Source organism: Delphinus delphis, chromosome 10, assembly GCF_949987515.2.
Source record: "Delphinus delphis chromosome 10, mDelDel1.2, whole genome shotgun sequence".
NCBI classification, from domain to species: Eukaryota; Metazoa; Chordata; class Mammalia; order Artiodactyla; family Delphinidae; genus Delphinus; species Delphinus delphis.
In genome coordinates this window covers 52,094,299-52,118,448 of record NC_082692.2, presented here as the reverse complement: position 1 = coordinate 52,118,448, position 24,150 = coordinate 52,094,299, and the positions used below count along the sequence as shown (strand labels likewise).

Here is a 24,150-nt window from a genome sequence, read left to right as displayed (position 1 = left end):
GACATAATTAGCTGCATGATTGAATATTTTTGTTCTTTTCTGTGTTTTGTTTTTTTGGTCAAATGCATTTAATGGAGTCAATGCAAATGAATTGTAGCTCTGATGTCTGTCTCACCTTTAGTTGAGAAACAGGTAAATTCTTTCATGCTCAGATAAAGTGGATCACTTAGATGATACTGTGGTCACTTGGGAACCAAAGGTCCCTGTGATGGCCGGGCTGAATTTACAAAACACCGAAGAATGTGTTCTTCCATCTCTACCTCAGTCTCAGCAATACCCCCAGATTCCTATCTGCCTTGGTCTCTCCAGGCAAACAGAATGAGGAGCCAGCTTCATGCTGGCAGCAACTTTGATAGCCCCTACGTCCACGGATGTGTGGATGTTGAAACTTTATTTTCCATCACTTTTTGTTATGTTGGTGGATATTATTTATGCAAGGTAATAAAAAGAAAGTACATTAGCTGTATCCCACTAAAAATAAAAAATTAGAATTAGTATAAAAGCATTAAAATTTTTTTTGGCAAGAATCATATTCTTGACCTTTTTATTAAGGTCAATGTACATATATTAAAGTGTATGATGCACATTAATCTTAAATGTACAGCTTAAGGAATTTTTACCTAGGTATACACACACGACTAACACCCAGATCAAGACCTAGAACATTTCCAGCATCCCAGAAGTCTTCCTTATGCTCCTTCCCAGTCAATATGTGCCCTGCTCACACACACCCCCACACCGCCCCGGCCACCTGTCCCAGGTATTTTTTTATTATTATTATTATTATTATTTTTTGTCTGTGCTGCACGTCTTATGGGATCTTAGGCCCCGGTCCAGGGATTGAAACCGGGCCCTTGGCAGTGAGAGTGCCAAGTCCTAACCACTGGACCGCCAGGGAATTCCCTGCCCCAGGTATTTTAATGTTTGTTGTTGTTTTTCTAAAGATAATTCTTAATCACAGGCTCATAAAATGGTAGAATTCATCCAAAATGCTTATTGTACTGACGAGGCAATGGAAACTTAGAGGCCAAGTGACCCTCCCAAAGTTGTCAATTTGTTGTCTGGGCTGCTTCTAGGAGCCAGAACCCAATTCTAGTCCAGCGGTTCTTAATGTGTGTCCCCCAGACCAGAAGCAACGGCATTATGTGGGAACTGGCTATAAATGCAAATTCTTACGTAGCCCCACCCCCACCTCCTGAATCAGAAACTCTGGGGTGGGGCTCAGCACTCTGTGTCTGGACAGGCTCTCCAGCTGATTCTCATGCTCACTCAAGGTTGAGAACATCCCACTCACTTCACTCATGTGCCTGCCTCACCCCTACAGGTGTTTGATCTGTGAGGATTGAAAGAGACAGTGTATGAAGAATCCCTAACATGGAAGGAAGAATATCTAGCTTGGTGCTTGGCATGCAGTTGATTCCAAAAATGTTAGTTTCCTTTCACTCTGTTTATTCATCTTGATCCCAGAAAAGGACGTTGGCATCTATTTCCAACTTTACCCTTATGCTCAGTTGTTCAATGTGTACATATAATCGAGAAGGGATATAATTGAGATGGCCAACAAAATGGGTCACATCTAACAAGGTGAGGAGACCAAAATATGAAAGCAAATCAGGGGAGAAGAAAGAGACTGAAACTCTTCAGTCTAAGAAAATAAAGGCCGAGAGGAGACACAATCAAACCCATAAAATCTTGGACTTCTCTGGTGGCACAGTGGTTAAGAATCTGCCTGCCAATGCAGGGGACATGGGTTCGAGCCCTGGTCCGGGAAGATCCCACATGCCGCGGAGTAACTAAGCCCAGGAGCCACAACTGCTGAGCCTGTGCACTAGACCCCCGCGAGCCACAACTACTGAGCCTATGTGCCACAACTACTGAAACCTGCGCGCCTAGAGCCCGTGCTCCGCAACAAGAGAAGCCACCGCAATGAGAAGCCCACGCACCGCAATGAAGAGTAGCCCCCGCTCGCCACAGCTAGAGAAAGCCCGTGCGCAGCAACGAAGACCCAACGCAGCCAAAAAATAAATAAATAAATAAGTTAAAAAAGAAAAACAACTATAAAATCTTAGACAGAAGGTGTGAAAAGTGAGAATTTTGTTCAGGATATATTCCTTCCTTCTCTGCCCCACCTGCATGGGAAAACAGTACCTCCACATCCCATGGATGCTGGGCTTGGCCATGTGGTTTGTTTTGGCCAATGGAATGTGGGCAGAGCCGACACGCTGTCAATTCTGTGTGTGTGTTTGTGAGCTCTGCACCCGGGCCTCTGGAAGATTCTGACCTCCACCAGGAGAAGAACGTGACCCGGGTAGCCACTAGCCCTCATCCTGGACCACAGAAGGAGCCCTGTGAAGCAGACCCACAGTCTGAAACCAATTCCAGCTGACCTGCAGACCCACAGCCATAAATACATGCTTAGTGTGGTATGCTGCTGAGTTGCGGGGTGCCCTTTTATGCAGCATTATTGCAGCGAAAGCTGATCACCCGGTATATCTGGTGACAAACTTTTATAATTTCCTAAATGCAAGGACCAGGCATCTAGACAGTGTTTTGTGTGAAACTTCAAAAGAGAAACCATTTCTATCTGGTCCCTCTTCTTTAAAGCCTCCACTCTCATTCTCGATGTCCCCTCCCTCCATTGCCCCCGATTGTTTGGTTTCAGTCATACCCTGTGGGTAGATTTTCCCCATCTCCTTATTTCCTCAAAATGAGCTGTCCTTTGGGCCATTCCTCAGAGTTTTACTTCCTATCCAATGATGATATTAATTAAAGCTAATAATAAATAGTGCTTTCTACGAGGTAGGGAATGTTTTAAGTGCTTGACAAAGTTTAACTCATTTAATTTTCACAGCCGTCTATGTGGTAAGTACTATTTATTAATTTCCATTCTGCAGATGAAGAACTATGGCAACAGAAATTAAGTAATGGCTCCAAATAGCACAGGGTTAGTAAGTGGATGAGTGAGGATTCAAGCCGGGTAATTTGACCCTCCACTCCAAGCTCTTTGCCGTTGTCCTTTCCTTTTTAGTGGTGGGTTAAATGAATCAGCTAATCTACATTAACATTAATTAGGTATCCAGTATTGGTTTATTATTTCCTCAGATACCATAATGTCAGGGACTTCCCTGGTGGTCCAGTGGTCAAGACTCCATGCTGGCAGTGCAGGCGGCGCGGGTTCAATCCCTGGTTGGGGAACCGCGTGCTGTGGGGCCGAATAAACCCCCCAAAACCATAAGGCCATAACTCATTACGTGTGCAAAGGGCGCCCTGAAGAAATGAATCTAATGATGGAATTTCGCCCTGTGACATGCCACTAAGTAGATAATTTGAAGGAGATTTTTTTCCCATGTCCCTCGGATCATACTCTAATTTCAAGAGGGCCAAAGAATTAGCAAACTCAGACTTTGAAAGAAGAAATTTTGGCAAAAAAAGGAAGTGACTCTTGTCTTTGGACAGTGCGTTCTCCACATGCAAATCACATGACTGTCAATGCACACCTGAGTGTCGCGGAGGGGGGCCCTCCTACCAGGTGCCTCCCCAGGATTTCAGACTCCGCCTCCTCATGCTTGTCTGGATCCTGGCAGCTTCGGTTCTATCGTTCCTGCATCGTGTCCGGATACAAAACTCCATCTCCTTGGTGGTTCCTGCAAGAATATCAATGAGACTAAGCATACGATTGTTTTCTATTTTTACTGAAAACATGTTAAGACACAGAGGAGGGGATCACATCGCAGATCACACAGTCTCTGCCATCTCGCGAGGCCCCATCCAGCACCTCAGGTCACCTCCCTCTTTCCAAAACCACGACACCCTCTGTACACAGAGCCTTGGGTGTGCAGTCCCCAAGCTTTGGCTGCTTCTCTCAAGAGGATCAGGCCCACCAAGCCATCTGTTTCTCTAGCTTTCAGCTACCCTTTCCCCTAAAATTCTGATAAATCCAAATTTCTCTATCTTGTTACTGTAAGAAGTACTAAGGAAAGTGGTGGGCTATGATACCATTCCCCAACAAGAAAATCTACTTGAAATGAATAAAATAGTTCAGCAAAATTGGTGGATAAAGGATCAATATACAAACAGCAATAGCATGCTGATATACCAGAAACCAACAATTACATAACCTTAATTTATTATTATTCCATTAATAAATAACAAATGAATCAATGCCATTTAGCCTATTTACCAGAACTATAGGGTACCTAGTGATAAGTCTAACAGAAGATATCTAATAGAACAATTTAACTCTTCCTTTGAGGGAGAGTGGATTAAATAAACTGGATTATTCATACAGCAGAATTCTGTATAGCAACTAAAATGAAAGATCCAAGACCCTCCTATATATCTACATGGCTCAATCTTGAAAATATAATATTGAGTGAAAAAAGCAATTTGTAAAATGTACACATAGTATAAAATTCCTGTAGGGACTTACCTGGTGGCACAGTTGTTAAGAATCCGCATGCCAATGCAGGCGACATGGGTCCAATCCCTGGTCCGGGAAGATCCCACATGCCGCAGAGCAACTAAGCCCGTGTGCCACAACTACTGAGCCTGAGCTCTAGAGCCCTCGAGCCACAACTACTGAAGCCCGCATGCCTGGATCCCGTGCTCCACAACAAGAGAAGCCACCGCAATGAGAAGCAGACGCACCGACCGCAGCGAAGTGTAGCCCACCCACCCCAGCTCGCCGCAACCAGAGAAAGCCCGCGCGCAGCAATGAAGACCCAATGCAGCCAAAACTAAATAAAATAAATAAATTTATTAAAATAAAATAAAATTTATGTAAAAATTTAAAACCTACAATTGAATATACAAATATACATCTGCATGAGAATAAAATTCACCTATTTTTTTTTTAAAGATTTTGTTTTTGATGTGGACTTTTTTTGTCTTTATTGAATTTATTACAATATTGCTTTTGTTTTTTGTTTTGGTTTTTTGGCCATGAGGCATGTGGGATCTTAACTCCCAGACCAGGGATCAAACCCGCACTCTGCTTTGGAAGGAGAAGTCTCAACCACTGGACTGCCAGGGAAGTCCCAAAATTCACCTATTTTCAGGATGAGCCTACCTCTAAGAAAGAAAGGACTGGAAAAGTGGACTTCCTTTAAAAAATTCTAAGAGGATTGTATACCTCAAATTTATACAGTGTTATATGTCAAATATATTCGATAAAAATAATTTCTAAGAGGGAAAGACGTTCTATGGTGATATGTTACTTTTATATAATGTGCATATTATTAATGCATATTAATATAACAATAGATATATATTACTTTTTGGTGTTTATACGTTTGAAATATTTTATAATTAGAAATTGAAATGGAAATTTTATATGGGTTCAAAAAAGGATTTCAATGAGATAACGCTGAAAAACCTTTCATCTTCTTTAATTAATTTATTTTGCTCTAATCATGTATATTTCTAAATGTCCAAGACAAAAAAAGGAAAACGAAAATTTGGTCCTTAGCAGGAAGCTAGAGAGGCTAACCAAATGTTGTAAAATAAGAGATCAAACTCCCTGATTGAAATTTTACCATTATGGAAAGATCAGATCAGATGTGCAATAACTTGCCCTTATTTTGAGAGGTTTTTAGGTAATCCTGAAACAGGGCAAGTCACTTAACAATCCTGCACCTCAGTTTTCAGATCTAGTGGCTGAACTAAGAAGTCCCATCCAGGTCTAACATTTTATGAGATCCTAGAACCCTACGCTCTTCATGTGAGGTTCGAACTCAGATCAGCTTGCCTGGAAGGGCCTGCTCCTGGCAAAAGTTAAAAGCAGTCTCTTTTCTGTCAGCTGGAGAGAATCAAACAGGGAAGGCTCAGAATACAGAGGACAATGTGGAGAGGAAATCAACACCTAGACTTGGCAGATCAATTAAGAACTGGCAGTGAGGGGAAGGATGCTGAGGATGTCAGTCCTGCAGGTAAGACAATGACTGCCCTGCCCTCTTTGACAACAGCTATGTTTAGGAAACAAGCAATATTTACTTTGTTCTTAAGTGTGGGGCTATTTTGAATTCTACTTTAACATGTATACATTCATCTCATTAACTATAGTAAAAATTGGATGGTAATTTAAATATATGCTATAAATTCAATAGTTGCAGTATGTTTGAAATAATTACTATAATGGTATAATGGTTATGGTTTTTGTTTGTTTTTTTGGCCGTGCTGTGCAGCATGCCAGATCTTAGTTCCCTGACCAGGGATCGAACCTGTGCCCCCTGCACTTGGAAGCTTGGAGTCTTAACCACTGGATGGTCAGGGAAGTCCCCAATAATGGTTATGTTTTTAAAGAAAAAGAGTCCTTGGTTTTTAAAAATATGTATTGAAATATTTATGGGTGAAATAATACTATGTCTTGGATTTGATTTAACCTAATTCAGAGATGAAAGAAGAGGGTGAGAATCAAACTAAAATAAGACTGGCCATGTGCTGGTAACTACTGAAGCTGAGTGATGGGCTCATTATACCTCCTCTCTACTGTGATATATGTGTGACATTTTCCATACTATAAAAGGTAAAAATACTGTCGGTAAAATAAAATGCTTCACAAGCTAGCTTCTCTCCTCAGTTATCTCAGTTACTTGTAGAAATTCTACCCACTCTGACTTTAGGTGCTATCACTTGCCTGGCGCATTTTCCCAATCTGTTCCCACAACATTTGCTTGCCATGCAATGACAAACTTTTAAATCAACGTTGAAGTGGATTTCATAATGATCGAATTCTAAGAAATTTTCAAAGATTGGAATTTTCAGCTTTTCCACGGAGGAAAACTACTATAGTCTCAAAACTACCATAAGTCTCCCATACTGGATGGACCAGTAAAGCATTTCTTATAGAAAAACTGAACTCAGATTTGTTAAGTACTTACAATATGTCAGGTATTATTTGAGTTCACTATTTTTTATTTAACAAAGATTGATTTAATTAGAAATACATATTATTATCTCCATCTTAGAGATGAGAAAGCTTGACCTTGCCCAGGTCATACTGCTAACATGTTTGGAGCCAGGATCTCAGTCTGCAGATGGATAAATCCAAAGCCTGAGTTCTTTCTGCCGCATATCCTTGCTTTGTGGTCCAGCAGTATAGATACCCACTTGGAAGCTTGTTAGAGATGCACTCTCAGGCTCCATGCCAGTTCTACTAAATCAGAATCTGCATTTTAACAAGGTTCTAAGGAATTCATGTGCACATTCAAACCATTTCAACGTTGAGAAACCCTGCTCTACAAAACACCTAATAAACTTATTTCAAATAAGAATAACAGTAAATATTTCTGCTGAGTCCTCACTATATGTCAGATTCCATTTGTTTACCTCACAACTCTATTAGAGGTGAGGAAACAGGCTTTACAGTTTAAACAACTCCAGGGTCACATAATAAGTGGCAGAGTCTAGATTTGAACTCAAATTGGTCTGATTCTGGAGCCCGGGCTGTACCCATGACCCCATGCACCTCACTGCAGACACTGAATCCAAACACTTTATTTCATCTAAATGATGCAAATCAGCTATCTTTTTCTTTCTTTCTTTTCTTTTCTCTTTTTTTTTTGGCTGCATTGGGTCTTCATTGCTGTGCGGGCTTTCCCTAGTTGTGACGAGGGGGGGCTACTCTTTGTTTCGGTGTGTGGGCTTCTCATTGTGGTGGCTTCTCTCTTGTTGCAGAGCACGGGCTCTAGGCATGCGGGCTTCAGTAGTTGCAGCATGCGGGCTCAGTAGTTGCAGCACATGGGCCCTAGAGCTATATAGGGCTTCAGTAGTTGCTGAGTATGGGCTCAGTAGCTCCACAGCATGTGGAATCTTCCTGGACCAGGGATCAAACCCGTGTCCCCTGCATTAGCAGGCAGATTCTTAACCACTGTGCCACCAGGGAAGTCCCTGCAAATCAGCTGTTTTATCTCTTTATTTATCATTAACATTGTTTAATCCAATACTTAGGTTTGATGGTGTGGACAGAGTCTAAAATGTCAGACTCAATATAATATTGCTGCTATTTAAAAGTAAAATTTTAGGGCTTCCCTGGTGGCGCAGTGGTTAAGAGTCCGCCTGCCGATGCAGGGGACACGGGTTCGTGCCCCGGTCCGGGAAGATCCCACATGCCGCGGAGCGGCTGGGCCCGTGAGCCATGGCCACTGAGCCTGCGTGTCCGGAGCCTGTGCTCTGCAACGGGAGAGGCCACAACAGCGAGAGGCCCGCGTACTGCAAAAAAATAAAATTAAATTAAAAAATAAAAGCAAAATTTTAAACCATGAGGCCACATGACAATATACTCCTTAGGCTAGAGCCGGTGTATTAAAAAATATATATGTACTAGGGTGAAAATTCTATTAGGTTACCTGTCATCATTTACCAATGAACTGAAATAAAAGATGAGGTTGATTCTTCAACACAATCCTGAGATTTTCTGAGGAAGAATCAGATAGGACATTCTCTTTCCCGATTTCACCTTTACAGTACTTGGCAACTCTAACTTTCTGTTTCCTTATAGTAAAAAGTTGAAGATCATTAGAATCTCCTTAAACACCTTCGAATAAACAACTCTTTAATCTTACATGATGTAAAATAACTGATTCATTTTGCTTATAAGAAACTTCCCACTGGGCAATTCATTCATCCTCTTTCCCACGTGGGGAAAATGTTATGTTTTTGTTGGTGCAGAATATAATAGGTTATATTCTAGGCTTACTTTTAGTAAAAGCAATAAGAGACCATAATTAGCTCTAGACTAAAGTAGACTAAATTGTTATGAACATGAAATCACCTGCAGCTCCAAAAGACAGTGCATTTCTAAAAATGCCATGGAATTTCATATTTTTTGCCTCATGTAGAGCCCCCAGAGCAGAAAAACTTAATGACCTTGATGATCTAGTGTTGGCAGATCTCAATCTATAAAGTCAGTTATTAGATATCTTCTCCTTTAGGAAGTAAAGAGGCTGGCAGAGTGTAATTCTGGAAATCTAAGAAGTAAGCGGCATTAAAATCACTATTCTTTTGAAAAGGTAATGGACTTGAACTTCAGAGTATCTGATTACAAGGAAATGAGATCCTCCAAAAACATATGTAAGAAGTATCCAGCTAAGAATATATTAATCAGTGAAGCTTTTTCTTTCTTCTTTTTAGTGGGAAAGAACAGATTAAAACAACAATGACAACTAAGCATTCTAAAAATCCTAATTGTTCTGTATTAAAAATGAAGAAACATTCTTCTGGCCTAAAAGATAAGTCTCTTTGTTTTCCCTGTGTCTCACAGAGCATCTACTCCATATGAATGTGGATTGATTTACAGGTTGTTACCCTTTTATTCATCACCCATTTTCCAGGAATGAACATGGATATTGTGGTGAGGAGCTCAGTCAAAAATGAAAAGACAATTCTAATTATTGTCTTATTCTGGAATTTTAAAAACTATTCAGGGCATATTATTTTTCAGTGATACATTTATAAGCAAATGAAACATTTTTTCTTTGCAAACTGTAATCCTCAAATATGCTTGTACACAAACACACACAAATGCATACACAAGCATTTGTTTTTTTAAAAAGGAGGGGCATGGATTTCATTTTAGACCCAGAAATAGAGGAGATTCTCTTCTGCTGTTTCCTATGAAGGGGAAAAAAAAAAGCCCCTAAAAATGTCTATTTCCATCTTCTCCTGTCAGGTATTTCTCCATCTCTTTCTTTGTCTAAGATATGAAGTTCTGTCAGGGCTCACCTGATAAAAATCCTAGGTGAGTGGTAGGAGAGAGGTTAGATCTGTAATTTAGAGGGACTGGTGACTGAAAAGTGAATTAATACCCATCATTGTATTCATTCTAAGGAGGTACTTAGAGTGAGATAAAAACGACTCAAAGGAAAGCAAAGAAACCAAGATTCGGTGTCTCTTTTCTCTCTAATTGGATCCCTGGATCTCCTGCTGGAGAGTAAGAAAGGACTTACTCTTACTTGTAAGCAAGGACTCTGCCAATTCTAGCATTACCGTTTTGTCTCAAATGTCAGGGATGTTAACAACAACAACAAAAAATTCATACCATGTAGGGGAGGGCACTCTTTAAACTCTGAAGTTCGTTCTGACACTTTTATTTTTCAAGTTGTTCACAAAGTCAAATTTTAAGGGGCCACTCATCGCCTTGTTTATTTCCTTTTTCTTTTGGTTTTGGCTTTTCAGCTGGCATTTCTATCAAGTGTGATTGCCAGCATTTGGCGCAGTGGGTGAAGCAAGTCTTGTTTGAAAATCTGCCAGAGGCGGCCTGTGGAAGTTGGCACGTCAGGAAGCAGCTTGAGGGGTGGCTGCTTTGTCTCAGTTCTCAAACTCAGAGGGAGGCATCCCTGGCAGAAAGGAAGTGGCCTGCATCCCCCACCTCAGCCCTCCAGAAGGTTCCCCTCCCTAAGCAGTTTTCTGCAGAGCTCTTGTGCCTGACAAATGATTGCTTTTCTTGAGATACAGAAATACCTAACTGTGGCCTTGAGGAAGCTGATGAGTAAGCAGAGGATGATGGTTGACAGACAGAGAGGAGAGACGTAGCTCCCGAGAGATGGTAAGATGGAGAGAGGAGCTGTCCCTTCTCTGACTAGTGTTCCATTTCCCACTTCCAGGCGCCCAGGCTCAGCTGAAACGAAACCAAAAAGGATATCTGGGGTACACCCTGGGGTATCCCAGCAGGATCTAAGACTTCCCCATACAACAGCAGGATACTATTGGGTATTATTGAGAAACCTAAAGAGGCCCACAGCCTTCAAGAATAGGTAAATCAGTACTCAGGCAACCTGTTAAAGTAGCAAGAGTACGTGGAATACTTTTATATCAAAAAGTGGTTAAAATATTGTAAAAGAGAGCTCCTGCTTTCCGGTGTTGAAGAATTTTTTTGTATCCCCTTCTCCTCTGAAACACACACACACATCGTCTTCATCATCATCATCATCATCATCATTCTGAAATTTTAGAAACCTGGTGACAAGCAGTAAGTCTGTTCCTTTATTCATACCTTCAACAAATATTCACTGAACGTCTGCTATGTTCTAGCCACAAAGTGCTTGGGGTACGTTAGTGAAGCTCTCAAGAGCTTAAGTTCCAATAAATAAGTAAATTCTACGGTCAGCCCTCTGTATCTGCGGGTTCCACGCCCACAGATTCAGCTAGCCTCAGATTAAAAATATTTGAAAAAAATTCCAGAAAGTTCCAAAAAGCAAAACTTGAATTTGCCACGTGCAGGCAACTAGTTATATAGCATTTACATTGTATTTACAACTATTTTCACAGCATTTACATTGTATTAGGTATTATAAGAAATCTAGAGATGATTTAAAGTATATGAGAGGATGTGCATAGGTTAAATGCAAATACTACCCCATTATATACAGTTGAGCATCCATGGATTTTGGTATCTGTGGGTGGGTCCTGAACCAATCACCTGCAGATATCGAGGGATGACTGTACTATGTTAGGAGGTAATAATCAGTACATTTTATACTATGTTAGAAGGTAGTAAATGTTATGGGAAACAAAAAGGCAAGCAAGGTAAGAAGAACCTGGAATTGCAGGGGTGAAGATTTAAGTTGCAGCGTTGAATGAGGTGGTAAGGGTAGACCTCATTGAGAAGCTGAGAACTGAGCAAAGACATTGGAGGAGGAGAGGGAGTTAGCCAAGTAGCTATCTGGGGGAAGATATTGGTTTGGGCAGCTCCTTATCTCCTTCAAGCCGGAAGGAACAGCTAAATCAAAAGGATACACAGGGCTTCCCTGGTGGCGCAGTGGTTGAGAGTCCGCCTGCCGAGGCAGGGGACACGGGTTCATGCCCCGGTCCGGGAAGATCCCACATGCCGAGGAGCGGCTGGGCCCGTGAGCCATGGCCGCCGAGCCTGCGCGTCCGGAGCCTGTGCTCCGCAACGGGAGAGGCCACAACAGTGAGAGGCCCGCGTACCGCAAAAGAAAAAAAAAAAAAGAAACATACAAAAGGATACACAATATGTTTAAGGAACAGCAGTGGAGCCAGTGTTGCTGGATGGGAGAAACTGAGGGACAGGGTGGAGCAGAAAAGTCCAGAGAGGCAGTGGAGGCCAGATTCTGTAGAGCCTTGTGGGTAATTGTAAGGACTTTGGCATTTACTCTGATTGAAATGAGCAGTGACTGTGGGGTTTTGAGTAGAGGAGTAACATGATCTGATTTTTTTTTCTGGTGTGTGGGGGTGACGCTGGCTTATGGGCTCTTAGATCTCCAACTAGGGATTGAACCCAGGCCTCGGCAGTGAAAGCACCAAGTCCTAAACACTGGACCACCAGTGAACTCCCTTCTGGTCCACCAGGGAACTCCTTTTTAAAGTATCTCTCCAGCTATCATGTTGAAGAGCCTTTTACAGCAATTCAGGCAAGAGATGATAGCTCAAAGTGGTATCAGAGAATGAGTGATAAGAAGTTGGATTGTGGGTATATTGTGAAGTTAGAGACTCCAGGATTCCTAATGGATTCAATTGTGGAGTGTGAAAGGAATGGAGGAGTCAAGAATAGCTCAGGCAACAAGGAGCTGCTACCTAGTGGAGAAGGTGATGGGTAAAGTGGGATTTGAAGGGAGAGGTCAGCAGCTCAATGTGGAGCATGTTGAGTTTGAAACGTGCTGTTAGACATCCAAATGGTGATGTGGAAGAAGCAGTTGGGGGACTTCCCTGGTGGCTCAGTGGTTAAGAATCCACCTGCCAGTGCAGGGGACATGGGTTTGATCCCTGGTCTGGGAAGATCCCACATGCCGCGGAGCAACCGCGGAGCAAGTAAGCCCATGTGCCACAACTACTGAGCCTGCGTGCCACAACTACTGAAGCCTGTGCACCTAGAGCCTGTGCTTCGCAACAAGAGAAGCCACCACAATGAGAAGCCCACGCGGTGCAACAAAGAGTGGCCCCTGCTCAATGAAGAGTAACTAGAGAAAGCCCGTGTACAGCAACGAAGACCCAATGCAGCCAAAAAAAAAAAAAAAAGCAGTTGGATGTATTAATCTGGAGTTCTAGATGGAGCTCTGGGCTGCAGAGAGAAACCTGGGAGTTTTTATCATACAGATGGAATTGAAAGCAACAAGACTGCATGAGATCACCAAAGGAGTGAGCATAGATAAGAGGAACAAAGGCTGAGCCCAGAAGTCCTGTAACATTAAGTGGTCGGGAAAATGAGGAAATGGTGGAGGAGACTGAGCTAGTGAGGCAGCAAAAAAAACCAAGAGAACATTGTGACTCGGAAGCTATGTGAAGAAGGATATTTAGAAGGGGTGATCAGCTGTACCATATGCTGCTGAAAGGTCAAGAAAGATGAGGAAGGCGAACTTACCATTGGATTTAGCAACAAGGAGATCATTGATAAGAAGAATAAGAGCAGTTTCTGTGGAGTCATGGGGTAAAAGTCTGATTGAAGTGGCTTCTAAGGGCAAAGGGGAAGAGGAATCGAAGACAGCATATAAAGACAAATATTTTAAAGAGTTTTGCTGTAAAAGGGAGGAAAGAAATATAGCAGTAGCTGGTGAAGGAGCAGGGTTAAGAGAAAATGATCCAGTTGAAATCAATAAATGATTATATAGCGAAAGAGGGGGGAGAATTGTTGGAGCAATGTCCTTGAGTGGAGGAGAGGAAATGAAATCTACTGCACAAGTGGAGAGATTGCTTTAGTGTAAGGGTATGGATTATTTGTCTATGATAACTGGTAGGATAATTATTATGACAGTGCAGGCACTGGAAGGGGGTATATGGGTTAGTGGAAATCTGTGGAAGTTCTAAAAGTCTCCAAGTAGGGGGGAAAAAAAAGAACACGTAACAAAGGATTAGCAGTCAGAATGACTTTGGATTTCTCAGGGACAACACTAAAATCTAGCAGACAAGGGGTCAAGGCCTTGAAAAACCTAAGGGAAGATAATTTGCCACTTAAGAATTCTACACCCAGGCAAACTATCACTGATTGCCCTCTGGCTTCTGGTAGGGTTGCAAATGTGAGACACTGGCAGGATACCGCAGGGCAGAAAGAGCGGTTACTGCTGTGTTCCTTTACTCAAAGCCAAAGATCTTGCTGATCAACGCTTTTCCTATAGCTGCAGCTCTCTGGATTCTAGCAAACATCCCTTCCTTTTTCCCCTTCAGCCCTAAATCTTCCTGCTGTTGCTAGCCGCATCTCCTCGGATCAGTCACACCTTTGTAAATAGTTCCTTCATTAAGCTTTCATCTGGGCCTTGATTTAATACACAGGTCTCCAAAAATGTAGCCATACACTTTTTTCTCATAAAACTAATGGAGAAAGTTCTCCACTAAGATAAGAAAGAAGACAACACAGGAATGAGGCAAAGAGAATCTGCAGAACAATGGTGAAAGGAGATTTCAGGATGAAATTAGGAATCTCTTTTGTATTACGTACAAAGAACCACCAATTCCAATTGCAGCAGTGACAGTGCAGGAATTCCACACCCGCTGCGGGGTTTGTGGACCCGACTGAAGAGTGGGAGGGAGCACTGTTCACCTGACACACCCCAGCGCGCCCAGCTGCAGCCTAGGGCTGCGGAGGCGGTGGCCAGAAGCGCTTCAGCCCGCTGAGCTCAGAAAGACTGGGGCTGCAGGACGGCGTCCCGCCGAGCCACCTGCGCACGCGCATTTCCCCCTTCGCCCGCCGGCGGCCTGCTGCGCACGCGCAGCTCGCCGTCTCTCGCTCCGTCAGTCCCTGCAGTGCCTGGGCCCCACCCCCGCAGGCCCCGCCCCGCTGCCGTGCGCCGAACGCTGCATATCCGGGTTCTCGCCTCCGCCTCCGCCGCCGCCGCCGCCGCCGCCTCCGCCTGGCTCATTCAGCTTTGCTGGGACCGGTGTGTTCCCGACTAAGATGGCGGCTGTGGGGCGAGTAGGCTCTTTCGGTTCCTCTCCGGCGGGATTAACCTCGACTTACACGGGCGGTCCCTTGGCCAACGAGCTAACCTCGGGCAACGGCGGCGCCGCGGCAGGGGACGACGAGGACGGGCAGAACCTTTGGTAAGGACCGCACCCTTCCCCGGTCCCCGCCGGCACCCCCGGGCCGGGGACGCCCCGGGGTCGCGTGCCCGCCGGAGCTCGGCGCCCTGCCCAGGCCGCCGCGTTCTCGGCCGCCCCCGCCCGGGCGCGCGAGGCCGGTGCCGTTCCTCCCGCGCGGGGCTCCAGCCTGAGCGTGCGTCTTGTTCCCCGCCAGGTCCTGCATCCTCAGCGAGGTCTCCACCCGCTCGCGCTCCAAGCTCCCCGCGGGGAAGAACGTGCTGCTGCTGGGTAAGTGCCCCCACCTGCTCCCCACTGCGCGGCCCCCCAGCGTGGCCTGGGTCTGGGTCCGCCCGCCGCTCTCTGGCTCGCTTTGTGCGGACAGCCGGGGCTGGCCCCGCCCCGCCGCCCGACCTGTGGCTGACAGCTGGGGGAGAAGGAGAACAGGGACCCCTGCCCCGGGACCTGCAGGGACCCGCCCTCCCCTGAAAGTTTCTCCTCCCCTGGGTGTGTGGGGTTGGCCCTGACAGCTTCCTCCGGGAAGGACAATGCGATAGCCCCATCTGAGAGATTCTAGTGGCTTGGGGTTTACCTAGAAAATAAGGACGTTTTTTCTTTCATGACAAAAATTGGTAGCAGAAGGCTCTTCGCGACAGCTCCAGTGCAAATGGCATGCCATCAATATTTAATAGCCGGCTCTTTGTATAATTTACAGAAGCTAGAAATGAGGCCTGGTGTAGTCGTGATAAATGTAATTATTTGATTCAGCTTTTACGGGTACAGTGGGCTCGTGTTGCAGCTGTCTTTTTCACTGTCACTTATAATTCTGAAATTTGTAAAGTGCAGTAAACGTTTACCTTTCTCGTTCAGTCCCTTCGGCCTGATGGGTGTAATAATGAGAAATGGTCTAACGTCTCAAATCTCCTGATCTATATTCCCTCTGCTCTCTGGAAGTTATGTATTTTGTTTCTTTACTGACTCTGGGGGTGGACGTGGAGAACAATTCACAGGTTCACATTTTTGCAGGCTTAGCTCCAAAGTAACTTAGAGATTTCTTTCATATTCTTTAGATGTGAAAATTTGAAGTTTGGCTTATAGGATGATCGTTGAATTTTAAAACTTTGGTTTTGATGTCTCAAGACTTTTTTTTTTTTTTTTAACTTTGCATATTTAACTTTTTTTTTTTTTAACATCTTTATTGGAGTATAATTGCTTTACAATGGTATGTTAGTTTCAGCTTCACAACAAAATGAATCAGTTATATATATACATATATTCCCATATCTCTTCCCGCTTGCGTCTCCCTCCCTCCCACCCTCCCTATCCCACCCCTCCAGGCGGTCAAAAGCACCGAGCTGATCTCCCTGTGCTATGCGGCTGCTTCCCACTAGCTATCTACCTTACGTTTGGTAGTGTATATATGTCCATGCCTCTTTATCGCTTTGTCACCGTTTACACTTCCCCCTCCCCATAGCCTCAAGTCCATTCTCTAGTAAGTCTGTGTCTTTATTCCTGTTTCACCCCTAGGTTTTTCATGACATTTTTTTTTTTAAATTCCATATATATGTGTTAGCATACGGTATTTGTCTCTCTCTTTCTGACTTACTTCACTCTGTATGACAGACTCTAGGTCTATCCACCTCATTACAAATAGCTCAATTTCATCTCTTTTTATGGCTGAGTAATGTTCATTTAAAAACAGGAAGGGAAACAAAGAAGTCAAATGATACTTGTCAGGGTCCGCTTTTAATGGGAATGTTTAGATAGAAACAAATCATTTTTCATGAACTCTTGACAGTCTACAGTATATGATTCTTGGCGTTATTTAAAGTTACTGGAGCTAGTTGAAAAATTAGTGTTACCTTTTTTTTTTTAAAATATATATCACTTTATTTATTTATTTATTTATATTTTTGGCCGTGTTGGGTCTTCGGTGCTGCGCTCCGGCTTTCTCTAGTGCCGGCGAGCGTGGGCTTCTCATTGCGGTGGCTTCTCTTGTTGCAGAGCACGGGCTCTAGGCGTGCGGGCCTCAGTAGTTGTGGCACGTGGGCTCAGTAGTTGTGACACACGGGCTTAGTTGCTCCACGGCATGTGAGATCTTCCCGGACCAGGGCTCGAACCCGGGTCCCCTGCATTGGCAGGCGGATCCTTTACCATTGTGCCACCAGGGAAGTCCCTACCTTTGTTTTTAATGTGATTGAAAGTACCTACTGCGGATTCACCTGGGTTCATTCATGACCCTGTCACATACTAGTCCTATGATCTTAAGCAAGTTCTTTGACTTATATGACCCTCAATTTCTTCTTCCTTAAAATGGATGTTACAGAAATAATAATGCCTACTTCCTAGTGTTATGGGGACAACTGAATGAGATAATGTTTATGAAGTGATAACAGCACAGTGACTTTTTGTGATGAGTCTCTTAACTGGATTAGAAAATATTTTATCAGAACTCTTTTTAAAAATTTGAGTTAGTGCCTATGTAACTGATATTTATAGGGCAGATATAGGTTAGGATCCAAGAGCAAAAAAAAATTCAGAAAATGTTTTCAGATTACTAGTTTAAACAAATTACTATTAAGTGCTAAACTAAAATGGACCTAACACAAAGTGACCTCATTGAAGTGGGTTATATTTCAAATACTCTAAGTTAAATAAGACTTCTTTTCAAATACTGCCATTGTAGGGCTTCCCTGGTGGCGTAGTGGTTGAGAGGCCGCCTGCCAATGCAGGGGACACGGGTTCATGCCCCGGTCCGGGAAGATCCCACATGCTGCAGAGCGGCTGGGCCCGTGAGCCATGGCCGCTGAGCCTGCGCGTCCGGAGCCTGTGCTCCGCAAGGGGAGAGGCCACAACAGTGAGAGGCCCGTGTACCGCAGAAAAAAAAACAAAAAAAAAATCAAATACTGCCATTGTAAAGATAAGATTCCTGAATTTTGTTTTCATTTTATAAGTTCCTTCCAATTATTCCTGTGCATTAGATGTTAGTTACATGGTTCTGTTTTTAGTGAAACAAAAGTGACAGTTTTGTTCATTTCTTTTTTTTTTTTAAATAGATGTTCATTTCTTAACGTTCCTAATTTGCACTGAGGTTGCACCATGCTTTTTTTTTTTTTTGTGGGATCTTCCCAGACCGGGGCACGAACCCGTGTCCCCTGCATCGGCAGGCGGACTCTCAACCACTGCGCCACCAGGGAAGCCCTAAATTTCCTTTTATATAAGCTTTTTTTTTTTTTAATTTATTTTATTTTTTGGCCACACCATGCGGCATGCAGGATCTTAATTCCCCAACCGGGGATCAGACGTGTGCCCCTTGCAGTGAAAGTGCAGAGTCTTAACCACTGGACCACCAGGGAAGTCTCTTATATGAGCTTAATAGTTCATAAAGCTCCATCTAGTATCAAGTTATACAAGCTTAAAATTAAAAAAAATTTTTGAGTACTGTTACTATAGGGATTTTCATCAAAGTCCTTTTCAGCTTTGGAAAAAGCTGGTACCAGATTTTTATACTGATTACATAAATAGGATTAATTTTTCTAGAATACCTCTAAAGATTTCTTAAAGACATTTTACCATCACATATTACGGCCGCATTCAGTTTATGCTGGTAGAGGGGAGAAATAGAGAAATAGGGATTGTGGTTTTCTTTGTTATGAGTTTGAAGGTGCTAGGCAGGAGGATGCTTGGCCCTAATATGTCTTTCATGAATTACGGTGATCTCTGGAGTCTCATATTTAAAAAACCAAATCTGAGACTATAACAAGGTTTTACATTTCCAGCAACTGTATAGGATAGGAACATTGATCAAGACTTAAGTACCCCAAACACAAATTGCAGTTTAACTTTACCTTGCTACACGGCCTCCCCTCCCACTGCCTGTGGGTGAAAGGGGTCAGAACTAGCAATGTGTGCATGTGTGTTAGCCATCCTCAAAGCATTTTCATACGAATCTTAGTTTGCCTCCTCTGTCCCCCTTTCCCCATCCCCCCCAAAACCTGGGAGATAGATGTTAACACCAATTATAGATGAGGTACTGAATCTTGGAGACCTGTTCAGTGAGTTTTCCGAGGTCACACAGCTGTAAAGACCCTGCCTTCTGTGACTCTGGCCAGGTTTTCCAACTTGATAGAAGTCCCTTCAAGGGAGGAAGTGCCACGTACTCTTCCTACTGCATAACTTTTTTTAAAAGGCCATCTTTGAGTAAAAATACTAATGATTATTTTAAAGTAAAATCCAAATATTTGTTGGATTCTAGGATGTAGCTTAATGAGGGACATGTCTGTTGCCATGGCATTTGTGTTGAAGCAGTCATTTACTCTACCCGGACCTGACCCCTAGTGAAACCCAGAAACACTATGGCATTAGCATTTAACCATTGTTTCATGAAAGATTTTGCGAATGAACTTGTTTGTTCGTAATATTAAAAGGAAAATCTTTTTTTTTAAATATTTATTCATTTGGCTGCATTGGGTCTTAGTTGTGGCACGTAGGGTCTTTCGCTGTGGCGCGAGGGCTTGTGGGCTCTGGAGCACGCGGGCTCAGTAGTTGTGGTGCGCTGGCTTAGTTGCCCCACTGCATGTGGGATCTTAGTTCCGACCAGGGATCAAACCTGTGTCCCCTGCATTGGAAGGTGGATTCGTAACCACTGGACCACCAGGGAAGTCCCTAAAAGGCAAAATTTCTTGTGCATATATTTTAAGTAGGATTTAACTTATAAATGGACCTTTTAAGATGTGTTTTTTTCTCTTTACCCTTTATATTTAATGAAACTTTACTACAGTGATTGTAATTACATGTATTTCAATAGCTGTTTTTGAGGGCACTTTCTCCATACCTTGGTTACTTAACCATGTTTTGATAAGAAAACTACCTAAGGAAAATAACAACAACGGTACTTAAAATTTATAGAGCACTTACCTGTACCAGCCACATAAGGATTGTTTACATACCGTGATTATCCCCTTAAAGATCAGGAAACAAACACAGAGCTGTTAAGTAAATTGCTGTGAGGTTACATAGCCAGAAAGGGGCAACATCAAGATTCTGAATTGTGCAGCCTGGCTCCACTGGACTGTCTCTGCAGGAAGAGATCTTTCTTTGTAGGAAAAGCAAAAAGATGTCTAGCAGTTATTAAGGAATTTTATCTGATTCTCCGTGATGTAATCTGTCTCACTGCAAAAAAATCTCACTGATAAAAGATTAACTGAATTCATTGTCGGTGAAGATACATATGTAGCCCTGGACCCCAGCACAGTGCCTGGCTTACAGATAAGACATCAGTATAACTTCCTGATTTAAGGCCAGCATGAATTAATGAAAACTAGTTGGCCCTTCCGGTAAATCATGTAAGCCTCATTTTTCTCATCTGTAAATTAAGGTATTTGGATTTAGTCATCTCTTAAGTCTTATCTCTTCTGACATTCTGTAATTATTTCTAATTGTAAAGCTTGTCAGTTGTATATTTTTTTTTTTTGAATTGTTGTATATTTTTAAAGAAATGTTTTGAGAACATATTGCAATTGGATTTAAATTAGTAAAGTATTTCTTTGTATATGTGGGCTGTTTGATTCCACTCAGGGAAGAAATCTCGAGTCTGCATTTTTCCCCGAAGGTGATAATTCAGGATAGTGTGCAGCCAAAAAAACCCCCACAAAATACTGAGCATCATCAGGAGTAAAACTGGTTTCTATTATGTTTGAATTATTGCAAGTAGGAAACCTCAAGATATACACTGGACTAGAGATGTTGTTAAGAGAAGTAACTTGTCAAGTAAGTGAATGGTTTTCTGTGTGAGGACTTACTCTAAAAATAATGAGATTGTTCAGTCAGAAACTTAATTTTGGGAGAAGCTGAGATTAAAGATCCCCAAGGTTATATGACTTGTGGGAAACACAGATTTTTATCAGTTGATGCTGTTTTCTGGCATGATTGGTTATGGGCATGTGATGCAAGGAATAGTGTTACCACATATATGATACTGGACTGGTAATTTTCAAAGGATTAAGGAAACTATTGCCTGTTATGTGTCACTACTGCTAAAAAATATGTTTTTGGGAGTCCAGTGGCATATTGATATTTTATGATGGTCAGCAATTGATTAAGGCCACATAGTAAATAATCCAGGCTCTGTGAGCCATAATGGTCTCTGTTGTAACTACTCAACTCTGCCCTTGTAGCCCCCAAAGAGCCATAGATAATCCATAAGTGGATGGGTGTGGCAGTATTTAGTAAAATTTTATTTGCAAAAACAGGCAGCAGACCAGATTTAGCCTGTGGGCTCTTTGTAGGCCCTTGCTTTAGGCTATTATGGGCATCAATTTTATCAGTAAGCACAGGTGCCAGTTAATAGAGGTTTCTGGTTAATGGAATATGATGTTTGGCCCCTAATAGGTGCTCAGTAAATAAACATTGGATGATTGATGACCAGCTTTTACTTTATTCCAGCTAGAGGTATAGTTTCAATGCAGGTTTAAGAAATGTCAAGAGTGGTTCATATATTTCCCCTTAGTGCTGCTGTCAAAAACAGAAAACAGCTGGAAGAACTACAGATGTCGGCCAATACAGTGGTAAGTCAGCTGGTGTGAAGTCCATGTGAGAGAAGGTCAGCAAAAGTACTTTGAAAATGCAAAACACACAGGAGCTTTGAGTTAGGAAAAAGAAAAGACCCAAGTTCAGCATGGGACTGTTACTATTGAGTGACCATGGACTAACATTTTGGGGCCTTATTTGTAAAGTCAGGGCAGTGGCTGTTAGACTGCACAGGTAACCTCTTTATTTATTTGTTCATCAAGCATTTATTAGAATGTGCTGTGCATAAAATGCTCTGCTGGGTCATCAGGAGGAAACGGGGCTCACTAGGTCCCTGCCCTCCAGGAGCTTATAACCTTCTGTGGGGAAAGACTCAAAGTATATAGTAAAAAAAAATCAAATGTCAGTCTGAAATAATTGCTAAATAGCTTACATAAGTTATTATGGAAAAGGTGGTATCTGAGTAAAATTTTGCTAAGTAGGGTGGGGAGGAGGACACTGCAGGACTAAGGGAACGTGTTGCTGTAGCTAAAAACCTGGTGAAAAGACCCGGGGCGCTCAGGTGTGGAAGAGTCCTTAACTAGAGGCCCCCAGGTGTGGGAGTCAGCCCTTCCTACCATTCAAAGCTGTGGGATTGTGGCGCAAATTACAGCCTCCTAACTGAGATTCTTTCATAGTTCCTGGGATTAAAAGAACTGAAAGAAATTATGTGTAACATACCGTCCTCTTAAAATTAGTGTTCACTATTTTAAATTATAAAAGTAATACGTGTTTCTTGCCAGAGAGAGAGAGAAAAAAATTTATGAGGATAGGAATGTTCATTTTTTCTATGTGTATATTTGTTTTTTAAACAAAATAGGCTCATACCTTGTGTTTTGAAGTCAGATTTTTTTCTTTATGTATCAGAGGGGTTTTTTTTGTGTGGCAGTAGATATAGATTTCTTCCCTTTTAATGACTGAATAAAATATATGGCTCTATCATAATTATAAGATTGGTAAACAGATTATTATTGTTATACCCCGTTTTCCGCTTGCCAGATATTATCTTTGGGGTAAATTCTTTTAAGTTGAATTGCTGGGTCAAAAGTATATATATTTTAAGTCTTTTTGTATATTACTAAACAGTATTTTTGGAAAGCTGTACCATTCTACATTCCCACCATCAGTATGTGAAAGTACTTGTTTGTCTAGCACTATTGCTGACATCAAGGATTATTCATTTTAATCTTTGCCTATCTAGTAGGTAGGTTAAAAATTGGCATGTTAATTTAAAGGCAGTTTTATTGTACAATATATATCATGTTTATTAATTAAGAACTATTGCATTAGTGTGACTTTGACCTTCTGGAGCATAGGAACTGTTAATAACCATTGGATCAGCACTTGTTGGCTTTGGTGAATGTTTATTGAATTAAACTCAGTGGTTTTCAGTTCATGTCTAGTCAGGCTGCAAGAGTGAGAGAAATGATTTCAATGTGATGTGGATTGCTGAATGATGATATTCAAAGCTGATGGGGTGGGAGTATCATATATTATGGGGTGGGAGTATCATATATTATGCTTGTTACTTGAGTGTTCTGCTAGGTGCTTTACTGTGTAGCATGTTCACTGTTTTGGAGAAGAGGGCTTTGAACCCCAGGTTACACAGCTGAGCTAGGATTCAGGGTTGGGTTTGTCTAACTTTCCACTGTATGTGCACTCCTTGACGTATTGGAGGGAGGTAGTCTTGAGTCACCGGGTGCAGATGCTACAGCTGGTTAAGTTTCTCCCTGCTCTTGCCGGCTGAGGAAAGGGAGGAGATGCTCTTTGTGAGATGGACAGCAGATCAAAACCCCCCACCCTATCTGGGTCATGAGATAATTTATGGAAGGCCATGGAGAGGGCCCAAGCCCAAAAGTACCTCCAGTGATGGCTCCTCATGGCTCTTGTCACCAGAGCTTTCAGGTAAAATAGGATGATTGATTTTATATCATACAAAGCCAAATCAAAAATGTTAATTTTACAATGTTGGTATCTTACTTGGGTAAAGAAGGAATATGGCAAGTTAGAATTCTCTCTGTCATGATGCTGTGGACCATAAAGTTTCCTACAGAAGTGTGGAAGTGTGAATCAAAGGTCTGTATAGAAAGCAGGCATCAGGCACACAAACCTGTGCTGAGCAAGAAGAGTACAGTGCTTCAGCTTTCCACAGTAGCAGGAAAGGAAACTGGGTGGAAAGGGAGGCAGAGTGTTGCTTAATTTTACCTTTTGTCATCCCTGTCTGTCTTGAGCTGTGGGGGAGAAGACTGGAAGCTGCTCCTGATCAGTGACAGTGATAATAGTGTGGAGGAGCATTGCTGGATTTAAATCCTGACCGACCCTTCTTTAGCAAATTGCTTAATCTTTCAGATTATACTGTTTGCCTTTTAGGATTATCCTGAGGATTGTATGAGGTAATGTTTGTAAAACACTTCAATCAGTGGCATACATGGGAAGTGTTCAAGATAGCTGTTGCTAACGTATTGTGTGTACTTAGTGTTCTGACTGCTCATTTTCATGATTCATGTTTTTATGTTATCTTTTTAAAACACTGTTGAGGTCTTATAAAAATTTTTTTCGAGTGTATCACTGATCAAGGAGGTATGAATTGTAATAGTCAAAGAATTTTAAATCCATCAC

The 24,150-nt window shown here is 42.3% G+C and overlaps 1 protein-coding gene across 1 annotated transcript in view; it reads left to right on the top strand.

Annotated features, from left to right (window-relative positions):
* The first annotated feature begins 14,749 nt into the window (after nucleotides 1-14,749).
* DYNC1LI1 (dynein cytoplasmic 1 light intermediate chain 1) overlaps nucleotides 14,750-24,150 on the top strand; it is a 45,567-nt gene continuing 36,166 nt past the window's right edge. The window contains exons 1-2 of the mRNA XM_060022097.1: nucleotides 14,750-14,988; nucleotides 15,182-15,255. Coding sequence (XP_059878080.1) covers nucleotides 14,843-14,988; nucleotides 15,182-15,255 — 220 coding nt within the window. The 5' untranslated portion in view covers nucleotides 14,750-14,842. The remainder of the gene's footprint in view (nucleotides 14,989-15,181; nucleotides 15,256-24,150) is intronic.